General features: G+C 42.1%; 1 protein-coding gene across 2 annotated transcripts in view; it reads left to right on the top strand.

The window, feature by feature from the left end:
* Positions 1 to 12671, top strand: part of prex2 (phosphatidylinositol-3,4,5-trisphosphate-dependent Rac exchange factor 2) — a 93377-nt gene that overhangs the window by 17273 nt on the left and 63433 nt on the right. For both annotated transcript variants that reach the window (XM_008295779.1, XM_008295778.1), the window contains exons 5-10: positions 1455 to 1556; positions 2430 to 2591; positions 6262 to 6395; positions 7591 to 7694; positions 9232 to 9381; positions 9839 to 9980. In XM_008295779.1, the coding sequence (XP_008294001.1) occupies positions 1455 to 1556; positions 2430 to 2591; positions 6262 to 6395; positions 7591 to 7694; positions 9232 to 9381; positions 9839 to 9980 (794 nt within the window). The remainder of the gene's footprint in view (positions 1 to 1454; positions 1557 to 2429; positions 2592 to 6261; positions 6396 to 7590; positions 7695 to 9231; positions 9382 to 9838; positions 9981 to 12671) is intronic.

Below are 12671 nucleotides of genomic sequence, written 5' to 3'. Positions count from 1 at the left end.
TGAAAACAAGAATTTCCAAGGCTCACTTTTCTAGATCAAATGAGTTCATGAGTGATCAAAACTGGACTGTTCACATGTGGAAACACACCACCACACTCTCTCAGACACACAAACACACAGTCACCCACACATGGCAGCTGGACAGTGTAAAACCCTGTACTTTATGTTCCAGTGTGTCTGACAGCTGATGTGACTCTGCCCCATGTGTGGGCGGACTCCGTTTTCCTGTCCCGACGCTCTTAGAAACTTTCACTTCCACAGGGGAGCATCATATTGCTCGGACAAAAGATGACTGCATCCCCACTGCTGGCTCACGCTCAGGGAGGTCAAAACGCTCACCCGTTTCTTCTCCTCACTCCGGTTCAACCTGTTTACCGTCAATTCACATTTTTTCCACTTTTTCCTTATAGGCGTTGACAGTTTGTACATATCCCATCACCCTTTATGTTTTCAGGCTTCCATAAAAAGAGAGCGCTTTGAAATTGAGATCTACAGCAGAGTTGCGCACTTCGAAGAACCAGAGTATGCCCGCAGACTTATTGATTGGCCAGTTCTGTGGGGAAGTGCGTGACCTTTTCTTCGACTGTAATTGATGGAGTGAGAGATGAAACACATACTATACACACCATCAGAGACGAGTGGCGGCAAGAGATCTATGTCTGATTTACTGTTCATGTGTGTCTTTAATCTGGGAAGCCAGAGGAGGCAAAGATATTAATTGACTTTGATTTAATGAGGTCTTTATAGCCTTGACCTTTTGGTGGCCTGGCCTTCCATCAGGGCCTTTTGGGTCTCGTGTTACCCTCCAAGCTGCGCTCAGCTCTCAGCTCATATACCTCAGGTCACCTTCCAGACCCTGAAATGACCAGGGCTGGGATATCCGCTAACCTCCACTAAACCTTTGGCCTGCTGACTGCTGTAAAGCCGGGTTTATTGTTTACTATGTAATTTAGCGGCAGCTCATTTAAATTTCAGGTGAGGGGAAGGTGAGAAGGAAAATTACCATCTGACCTCTTAACTTGTAACTTCCCACATGTAGGTGAGGTTCACTTTGATCAAGGCAAAGGTGTGAATGACGATGCTGGTCTGTTGGCCAGTCCACTACTTTGCCATGAAGTTTTATACATACATTCGTTACACTGACTCCCTGCCCATATGTGCATTCAGACACCCATCGGACTTAAACTAAGACACATCAGGGTTAAGCACATGTTGATGCCACCACCGTGCATATTATTAACACTTGTAAAAATGTTGTACACCTCTCTTGCAAATGTTTCACCTTTTTGCGCACCCAACAGTAGATTCAATACAATAACACAGAATCGCATCTCTGACTTAACATGATGACCTTCCTGCTCACTACACAAAAACTCAGTACTACAGACAAAAACTTCTGAAATAGTTTGCCACATATCTTTATTATAACTCTCCTCTCCTCCCTCCCCCTGCAGAACTGCATGTTGCTGGGAGGCAGAAAAAACACAGAGGTCCCACTGGAGGGTTACCTGGTAGCTCCTATTCAGAGGATTTGCAAGTACCCATTGCTGCTCAGAGTGAGTATGGTTTTGTGGATGCTAACCATGTGTTAGAGAGAGATACCACACCCATGTGCCACCTCTGTAGGGCAGATTCTTCTCTTCTTTTCATCTACCAACACCACCTAGTCATTAGTGAGGTCTGCCCCGTCCTATTCACATCAACCTCTCCCTTGCTAATGAAACACTGGCCTCGTATTCTGACACGTCCCTGCTTTAGTTTTTCGGCACAACCACATTGCAGGAATAACACAAGACCTATCATCACCTCCTTTTGCCCGACTGCACATTCAGACACTTTGACTAGGCTCATTCATACCTGCACTCTCACTTGTTAGTTTTGAAATTTCCATTTTCCAATGTGAAACGTGAGTGAAATGAAATACCTTTTCAAAGGCCTGTTTGAGTTGGTGATCTGAGCTGTCCCGTCTCATTTATCTTGTTATGATCTATTAATTCACCCAGGCGTTCCCTAAACAGCCACCAGCATGTGCACAGAGATGTTATAATAATAAGGGGGTAATCTGATGCTCTGCCATTTGAAGTCTTCCAGCTGCCAAGGCCTCCTCCTCTCCGTAAAAGTGACACAGATAGCCATCAGCGGCTGCAGATATATCCAGAAGAGTGTAAATCAGCCCTACACTGGGTGACATGCTGAAACACTGTGTTTAGACTATAGTCTCAGAGATTGCCATCACTTTTACTAGACCATGGCATGCAGTGGCAGAGACTGAACCACTACACTCGAGAACCAGTGGAGGGTGAGATTTGGAGTGGTCAGAAAATATATATTTTTATTTCAGGTTTTTTCATGTTGTGTAAATGATGGCTCAGTTGAGTGTGCTTATGTTTTACATTTTGTGTGTGCACGTGTGATCTTGTCATGCATAGGAGCTGCTGAAGAGGACCCCTAAAAAACACAACGACTATGCCCTGGTACAGGAGTCTCTGCAGGTGATGAAGGCTGTGTGCTCCAGCATCAATGAAGCCAAGAGACAGATGGAAAAGCTGGAGATTTTAGAGGAATGGCAGTCACATATCGAGGGCTGGGAGGTGAGCCATTACTAAGCTTAGTGCGCTGTGTGTATTAATGATTCAACCCTCTGAAAACCAAAACCAGCCGGTGGATTTAAAAAGGCCTGTTTTAAAAAAAAAAATTCCCAAAATTACACCATATGTCAAAGCCAGAATCTGCCAACACTGAGGGAATAATTGGATGTTGAACTTTGTGATGGTACTTGAACTCCTCATCTGTGACTTGGTGTTCTGTTGGCAAACTTAACTAAATCTAAGCTTAAAAGTGTAATATTTCATCAAAATCATTATTCTACTTGTCTCATTAAAAAAGCCAATAAAATAAATCATTTTTGTGAATTAGATTATAAAAGAACAAAAAATTCTGCGCTTTTCAGCACAACCAGGAAGCCATGAGTCACTTAGCAGCAACCAACAATCACATAAAAAAATTCTGTAACCTTTTGGCTGAACTGCAGAGGTGGTTCTTAAATAAAGCAGATAAAATACAAGTATGGAAACAAATAGTCACCTTTTTTTTTCCAGTGTTGGTAACTTGTACATGTTGATTTCATTATTTTTACAATTCATTTTTTACCATTTGTTTTTCTTTCTCATATATTTCTTGTTTTTATTATTTAGCCATGGTTGTGCTGTTTCTATAGGGGTGCAGGACTTTATGTAAAAAATGTGACAGGAGCAGAAAACGCCCAGAAACTGCTGAGGCTTCAGAGGGGTTAAATTTCACCTAATTACCTCAACCTAAATAGTTGTATTGACTGCTTGCTGTGTTGTCTGTTTTTTTTTTCTTTTTCTTTGGTCCCCTTTAACTCGCAATTGAGCTTTCCCCACCAAAGCTGAAAGTCATGACTTATTTAAAGCCACTTAGCCCTTTGCCAGCACTTCAACAAGAATTCCAAGAGGCATGACTTTTGTAGCCCTTTAAGCTTTCTTGTACTCTCTGGGAACAATGACTTGTATTCACAATGGGCAAATTCTTCATGCCTGGATGAGCCTATGGGTAAAGCGGTCATGCTTTGGGGTGACCAATCCAATCATCATCAGGTAAATTGCACTTCTCGATGTGTTGTGTTGCCTTTAGATTAGTTTTCCTCCCAGAGTTCTAGGATGCCTTAATAATGGGTCAGTGGGCCTAATGGAGGCTGAAAAAGGAAAAGCAGTGGTGGTAGTTGTTAGGCAAGAGGCTGGGATGCTTATGTAATTGACCTGGCTTCATGTAAAGAGGGCCTTAAGGCTTCCTGGACACATGCGGATAAGGAGACGATGCCAGTGTTGATTCAGCCTCTGATGAAGGTGTAGACAGTGACATATTATTGTTACTGAATAGAAGACAGGCTTTCATCTCAGATATGAGTGAGACAAGATGTGGCAGAGCATGATTGGACTTCCTTGCATGGGATCGAGATGTTCTAGTTTTTCTAAATGTGTTGTTTTTGGGTCACTGGCAACATCGGAGTGTTGTTTTAGTATTAGCAGCACATTCAGAAAGGCTTTTAGTGAGATTTTCTTTGCTTTATAGTAAAATATACTACAGAAACATAAATAGTTGGACAGTCTTTACGCCAAAAAACCCCATCTTGAATCCATTATTATAAATACAGTTCAAAAAAGCCAAAACATCCAGTGGATTTAGACAAACAATTTATAAAAATCTTGTTTTACACTGATTAGATTAAAGAGAAAATCTCAGTGTAAGGTCAAAAAAAAAAGAAAAGAAGAAAAAAAAAAACTGGTTTTAGATGTCACACACAGACACACACAAATAGCTAAAAATCTAAGAATAGTGCAATCAGAATGAGGCTCAGTGTTGGGTGGGGTGACATCGTGTACTCGACGTAGTCCTGGCTGGAGCTACTCTGTGGTTTCCCCCTCAGCACTTTTATTAATTGTAAACATTAGCTCATTCTGGAGCTTTACCCTCTGACTGCTGCACGCCAGGGTCTGCCACTCTAAATGAGATGGAACTAAGAAGTAGAGAGGAGGAAAATAGAGAGAAACAGAAAAAAAAAGAGCGCAGAGAGCTGAGTGATGGTTGCATCTTTTTTTTTTTTTCTCTTCTCTCTGTGGGTGTTTGAGGAATGATGCAGGGATGAGGAGTGATTGTGAGAGCCGCTGTTTTTCCGTTCCTGCTCCTCTGCCCGGGATGATGATTGCTTGTTAGTGTTGACCTGCTCCACTGCTGGCCACCCTCGGGGCATCCTGGCAGGTTCACCTCGCGTGGGAGAGACGGGGCGATGGCCCGCCGTGGTCACCATGCCGATGACTGCCAGACTTTGCCAGGGCGGTGATTGCCCGTTGGTTAACGCTGCAAGTGTCTGTGTTTTGTCACTGTGCATCGGTGAAATATCTTAATTTTAGACCAGAGGCTAGTAGTTTCCAGTTTTTGTTTTTTTTCTTCTTCTCCATTTCACATTCTTTTTGCTTGTTTAATTTGCATCCTTAAAATCCACTTGAGTTGTAGAGTTTTGGCTTCTTTAGTTTCAAAAATGCGCTCATCTCTTTTTCTTAATTAATGGCATATCCTGCTTTGTCATCCCTAATTCATCATCCTGTTGTTCACTTGTTATGTTTGGCGGTTGTCTGACTGTAAAAATAGAAGGCAAAGACTTGGATGAAGCAGTTGATTGAGGGTTAAAGGTGTTGCTTTAAAGTTTTTACACTGAATACACTTTAGGGGAAGCTTTGGTTTGAACGGGATTAACACGAAGAGCAGCTGAAAAATGCTGCAAAGGAAGTTAAAAACATAAAAAGGCTGCACCAAGTAAATGGGAACAGGGTTCTGTTAAAAGCGCTGTGAAACACAAAGGGGAAGTTTTGGTCGTTCCATTAAGGAAATGCAGCTTTATAGTCTGGACTGGTGTGATGTTGCTATTGGCCCCCTTCAAGTGATGAGGACAAGTTGACCTTTTTGTGTCTGGTGTGCACACATTCATTGGCTGCAAATTAGTTTAACATCTGGTCATGGGCCCTGAAAGAGAGGGAGCGTTAAAAAAAAAAAAAAACGTGTGAAGGAAGGAATAAAAGATATAGAGGAACAGAGTAAGGGGAAGAAAAATGAGAAATGATCAGCAGAAGGGAAGGGAGGAGGAGAAGAAGAATAAAAAGGGCGAGGAAAGAAAGAAGGAAAAAGCGGGGATAGGTTTTGGCCCGCCGATGTCTCCAGCAGGAGGAAATGCTTAGCACATTTTCCGCCTCCGTGTGCATGGGAGTTATTTTTAGCTCTGAAGGGCTGATCAAACGTGGTACATAAATTCCCAGAGCAGGCAAGGTAAGGGAAAAGACAGCACACTTTATCACTTGCAGCAGGAACCCCGACCAATGTGGTGACCAGGCGCGACAATGCAACACATGGTTCGACTGGACGGGATGTTATTCTATAGAAGCTATTAACGACCGCGTGTTTTAAAGTCCCACAGCAATCTGCTGCGAGGAAGCAGGGAGTGTTTTTACAGACCCCTGAGAGAGGGAACAGGAAAGGCTGGGCCCTGTAATCCCTCCTCCTCTTCACACACTATATGTGAACACTGAATGGTATAGAAATAATTTGTAGAAACTTTCTGTTGCATGCACACTTTATTATTATTTTTGTTTGTTTGAACGTCTTGCCTAACTTCCCCAAAGTATCTGTAGTTAATCTTTTCTGTTTTTGTCTCTCTGTTTGATCTTTGGCCCCCGTATCCATTTCCAGGGCTCCAATATCACGGACACATGCACGGAGATGCTCATGCAGGGCGTCCTGCTGAAGATCTCAGCCGGGAACATACAAGAGAGGATCTTCTTCTTGTTTGACAAGCTTCTGGTCTATTGCAAGAAGAAAAATAGGTGTCGGACTTTTCATTCGTTATTCTGCACACAAAACACACAAAGCAGACGAATTTAAATTCTCATTAGGGTGTGTATTTTTTTTTAAGAGACAGAATGAAAATATTGTTTATGCTAATTCCCCTCTTTCTCTGTACTCCTACAGAACATTTAGAGCTGAGGCTTTATAAATAATTCACCACACCAGTTCCTTTACTTTTTATAAAGAAAAGGGAGCCGCGGAGTGTGGGAAACATTTTGTTATTTTTCTTGCAAGGGAGTAAAAAAGAAAAGAGGGAGAAGAAACACGAGAGAAGGATTTGTGAGGTTTTTGTTTTGTTTTGTTTTGTTTTTTTTTTACTCAGGGACACATGATTAGTCAAAATGGGAATATTAACCACCACCTCTTGGTACATGTTATTTCCCTAGTAGGTTTCAGAGGCAATATACCAAATAATGTGACATTTATTATGATCGGTTCACGCTGAATCAGGAAACTCTTGCTGGTTGCCGACTATTATTGTGTTTCTGCAGGCAGAACACTTGATGAATAGGCTGTGCAAAGTACTTTCTATTTAGCTGCTGCTCACACTGAGCCACTGACACCACTGCTCCATCCATTGTATTGGTTTTTTTTGGCAGCTTTTGTTTACTTACCACCAGTCAAGCTGCCACCTGCTTTGATTTGCTTTTACGTGCTGCATACAGTGTAGCAGATCCATTTGCTGACGAAAGACGGAAAACAAAATGTGCTGCCTTTACCCGGAATTCAGTAACTTTTCCAAATTGCATGCATTTTGTCCCTTAATTGGACTAGTTTGTATAGACTAGCTTTAGGTGGTTATAATTGAAAAGTTCATTTGCCAAAACCGATAACTCCGTCTTCACAAACCTCCAGAAAACCAACTTTTCCATCATCTACCTGAGACAATATCAATCAAACTTAGGTTATCTCTGTTTTTCTCATGTCATTTCTACTGAGTCAAATCCACTCAACTTCAGTTTGATTGATATATTATCTCAAGCAAACAACAAAAAATAAGCTTTCTGAAAATCTACAAAAATGGAGGTATCTGTTTTTGCAAACAAACTCTTCAATTATTCCTTTATAAAATCCAGAATGCACTGGGAGTGTAACTAATCACACATCAATTTAACAACATGAAATGATTAAACTTTTCTAGTTTATTCATAATTCTGCTTCTCTTTGTCCAAGGCGTTTAAAAAACAGCAAGACTTCCACAGAGGGTCCTCGCTACCTGTTCAGAGGGCGAATCAACACCGAGGTGATGGAGGTGGAAAATGTGGATGATGGCACAGGTAAGCGGTGCCGTAAAAAGATACCGCATTTATCGTGGACCAACACACTTTGATTTTCCTCTCTCTTTCTTCACTCGCCCGCTCTCAGATCCTCATTTTTTTTTTTATTTTAGCGCTCTTGGCAGCTGGAGTTGAAAAATATGCCATAATAATCCACAACGCAACGCGGTCCTTGGCCTGAGCTGGTGCACAACTGTGTGATTTTATACTTGGATCGCCAATGGAAAAATAAGATTTACCTATAAACATTCTTTAGACATCTATAGTTACATATCCTTGGGACTGTGCTGCTGCTGGTCCTCGGTGAACTCCAACGCTTGTGTCTCTTGGCCTCACATAGCCACTGATTATCATTTATATTTGTAGAAGCCATCATTTCCTTTCCAGCAGACCTAGATGGGCAGTAATATTGGGTGTTTTCGGTGAGAGATGGATGGGCTTGGGTCTGGAGAAGGAGCGGGAGGATAAACACGTGAGGCAGGCGGCAGAGCAGTAACTCGTGGGTGTTCTGCACCACAGGCGGGAGATCTCAATCTGAGATCCAGGGCGACAGGAGTATTTTAGCTTGGATTCCTATGTAATGAAAGTGCCACGACTTTTTCCCAGGCACACACTTGCTGCCTGAGGTTAGAAATACGCCCCTCGAGGCATTCCATATAAAGGACACCACACTGTATATGCTTTTAGACGTGATTGTAATTGATGATTGTAATGCTTTTGCTTTTTGTTACACCCTTGGAGGGGAAAAAAATCAGAGGTCAGTTGGGGAGGCATTTGAAATGTTCCCTAAGAGATGGAAATAATGATGGAGGCTCAACTAACGGTCAAGAGTTCACTTCCATTCGCGGAAGGTTTTGACATTCCTAACAGCTCTCGGCGTAGGTGGTGAATCGCAACCAGCCGTCGGCTCTGAGGGAGTATTCTGAGGACTCGGTAGTAAATAATGCTGATGGATAGTCCTCCTTCTGCATGTGTGTCCCCTCGTTTATCTCGTTAAAGGAGAAGAGTGATAATCAATGAACCACTCAATAGAGACTATGAGTGGTGGTAGTGGAGCTGAGGAAAATGAGGCTGGTGTTTGCACAGAGACAGAGAATGGTATTCTTATTAGATTTATAATGGATGTTGTTTGAAAAATAGACCCAAACTCCTGTATTAAAAAGCCCTAAATCATTAGATAACTTCTTGTCTGTTCTTGTATTTCTTCATTTTTCCTTTACAAGCTGCAACGCTGCTATCACAATGATATTAGGCTTTCTCTGAAGCAACTCGTTGGATTTGTCCCTCATGTTACGGCTGTGTTTTATGGGCTAACCCCTATTTACTGTGAACCCAACTCCCCAATAACTCGCTTTACAGTGTCATGATCAGTGCAGCCCCTGATTGATGGCCCTCCTCTTCAAACACAAAAAAATCACTCGGAGCGTAAATGAGTCAAAAAAAGTGGATTTGTGTTGTTCCACCCCTTGCAGAGAGGACTTTATAAAACCAGAAGATCGTTTTTCTGTCCCTTACGCTCTCCTCTTTTGCCTTACAGCTGACTACCACAGCAGCGGGAACATAGTGAACAACGGCTGGAAGATCCACAACACGGCCAAGAACAAGTGGTTCGTCTGCATGGCCAAGACCCCAGAGGAGAAGCAGGAGTGGCTGGAGGCCATCATGAAAGAGAGGGAGCGAAGGAAAAGTAAGAAGACGCTTTGGTTTAATAGTATCAGGGCTGGTGCTGGTTCACTTTTAATACAGTCAGCTTGGGAAACTCATTTCCTTTTTCTTTTTTTTTCCTTCTCAACATCTGTCTTGAATTAAATAACTGAGAATATATGTTGTGTTTGGGAAAATCAATACAAACCAATGTAGCTATTAAAAAAAGGGAATAAATGGGATGTGGGATCCGCTGAGAGATTTTTGGGCCTCCATGCAGAACTGTTGTATTTCCTACAATATTTTCAGTTTCTCTTTTGAGATTTCTGCAAGATAAAATTTTCATCATACCTTAGGCTGTAAACTAGGCTCTGCTAATTAATCTTTGAAATTAGGAGACATTAACCTTCTCCAGCTAGTAACTGATGCTGCATCTCGTGTAGGAGCTCAGTGCAAAGATTATTAATGCCATGACACCGACTCTCTCCCGTCCTGCACAGGTCTAAGGCTTGGCATGGAGCAGGACACATGGGTGATGGTGTCGGAGAAGGGAGAGAAGCTCTACCACCTCATGACCAAGGGTAACCTCATTAAGGACCGGAAACGCAAGCTCACCACCTTCCCCAAGTGCTTCCTGGGAAGGTAAGGCTCCCGCTGCTGATCTGCAGTTCATCCGGTGGGAAAACGACTGAATGTTCAGTCCTTGTGGTTTTACAGCGAATGAGTGAATGTCAAGCTGGATTACTGCACCATGAGCTTTTTAAATAAACCGTCATAAATATATATTCTGTGTGTTTTAAACTTTAAAGATTTGTAGGTATTTCGTGTGAAATAGGTAGCACAGCCACTGTACGGTGTGAAAAGCAGATTACACAGGACACTGTTGTAGTAAAGATCAGTTTCTCTGTCCCGGCTTTCATTTTTGAATTGGCAGGGATTTCTAAAGAGAGCAGCTGGGAAGAAGAAAGCATTGGTGCTTTTTGTTCAGGAGGCTGTGTTATGTATATCTGCAGTCTCAGTCATGGGAAAATCAAATCCAGCCAGATTTAGCCTATGAATCTTATTTAAGGATTATTGGTGTGGTGTCTGGGGACGGATCGTCCATTGAATGCCAGCCATAAATCACCGGGAGATATCCCTGTGTGGCTCAGCTGACTGCCCGCTTTCTCCCTCGCCCATGTTAGATTACAGTAAGCTCTGGGCCGAGGAATCCATGAGGTAACTTCTGCAGAGGAACCATTATGCCAGAGGGCAGCTGTGTATGTGTGTGTGTGTGTCTTTGTTGGCCATTTGTACATGTCCTTGAATTTTTCACTGTGAACTCAGTGCATTTTCCATGTTTTCTGGTGATGAGTCTAAACATGCCTGTGTCTGTCTTGCGTTTGCTGATAGTTGAGAATATTTACTGTAAGGGGTGCTTTGCTCAAAATCCTGTCCTTGAGCTATATTTAGTATGCATGCCCCCATTTCAGCAGTTTTCTTTTATCATGTAAGATGACTTGGTGTCACATTGTCAGGTTTTCATGCAAACATATGAGTAAAAAAAAAATAAAAATTAGGTTAAAGCTGTTTTGCTCAGCCTTTAGAACTTTTTAAAAGGAAAGTCTCCTTGGATGCAACTCTAGGTCTCCTGCAGTCTCCTTCAAAACTAGATAATTCGAGGGTACTGACTGTAACTCAAATCATTAATGTTCGTGAGTTCCAGTTCCTCCGTTGTGTTAACAGCCAGAACTCCCTGATTCTCAATCTTCACACTGTGTTCTTTTAATTGAGCCTGAAAGATTTTTTTCAGCACATCTTGATAGGATATTGCACCTCTTGCTCTCCCTCAGCTGGGAGACTTAAAACATTAATTCTTCTAGCGTGAGTTTCTATTTTTTGTTCACAGTAATGTCCATCTCATCTTGTAGGCCAATGAGGAAAGCAGACACTGTGAGACTGAGAAGGTGACAAAGCTGGATTAGGATAATAAAATCTGCGAACATCTGGCTGCAGCTAAAGAGTTGGAAAATGAAAATTGTGTGCAATTGCCAGAAGTCTTTTTTTATAGAGTGATGACACTGTACAATTTAGAAAGGGTTAGAAATAAAGTATTTTCACAAGACAGCCTTGGTTGGATGTTGTTTAAACTGTGTTCTCATCTTGACTCTTGAAATCCCATAACAAATTTGCCCTGTAAACACCCCAGTACATCTCAGGATGACCCATGTTTTCCATTTGTTTTAAGTTTTTCAAGAGATTATTTGACTCGTAATAATCACATTGAAAATCACTTGAGCTTAAACAGTCATGTCAAAACCCCTGTTATTTTTAAAAGCACGGGGAGGGAAGAAAAAAAAAAAAAAGTCCAACCAAACAGTCCAATTGGACATAGCTGTGGCCAAGTTACATCGCATGGCGGTTTGGAATGAGGAGTTACTTTCTCCTTTGGTCCACGCAGACAACACCAGATCCCTTGCGGTCTGGAGAAGGAATGGATCTGTCAGCTGAAAAGATTAAAAGGATCAAACGCGAGTTCTATGCGGTCACCTCGTTGCGTTTGAAGAGATCATATGGTGAGAAAGCAGCTCAGGGAAGCTCCCTTTGGAAACCTATCCCCCTCCACGTGTAATTTGGCCAACACCTGGATGACCACTTGTGGGTAGAAAGACATCTCGAGCCCCTCTGTACTTCCCCCGACTGCGATGATTTTTGGAGATGATTACATGTAGGCGTAATTGGTGAATGAGAACCAGCATCGTATGTCTCTGATGAAAACCACATTGCCTATGGCTTCAACTCAGCCCACTCCCTCCATTGTGAAATGCTTTATTCTCTTTCCACGCCTCTTCTTTTTCTTTCTAGGGCTGAGGGCTATTTCAGGGTCTGGAACTCCTCCCCTTCAAATGGCACAATCTTATTTGTGGTTTGTCTTCTGCAACAGTGTAATTCATCAAAGAAAATGTGTGTGACAGCCACCTAGCCTGACGGTATCATCCCATTTTAAACCTGAAATACACAGAAAAACAAGAGTATCGGTGGTTTCTGCATATGACCGACACTGGTGTCTGCTTGTCGTGACAGATGTTAATTAAAAGCACCTTTAAAGCTCACTCAATATCTTGGACATCCTAGAGGAAAGGCTTCTTCTCTTTCATTTTGACATTTCTGTGAATACACCTTTAGCTCCCTCAGTATACTCAGATGATAAATGCAGCTGGATTGTGAATAAAAACTGCTGCCTTTGCTGCACGCACATGTAGATAGATTTCACTTTCACAGAGTTAGGAAATAGTCATATGTCAGATAAGATGCCAGATGTTTCTCAGGAAAAATTGCCACCTGAGAATAAAT

Source organism: Stegastes partitus, unplaced genomic scaffold (genome assembly GCF_000690725.1).
Source record: "Stegastes partitus isolate 25-593 unplaced genomic scaffold, Stegastes_partitus-1.0.2 Scaffold1075, whole genome shotgun sequence".
Taxonomy (NCBI): domain Eukaryota; kingdom Metazoa; phylum Chordata; class Actinopteri; family Pomacentridae; genus Stegastes; species Stegastes partitus.
The sequence above is the reverse complement of the archived record's forward strand: the minus strand, read 5'-3'. Positions and strand labels throughout refer to the sequence as shown.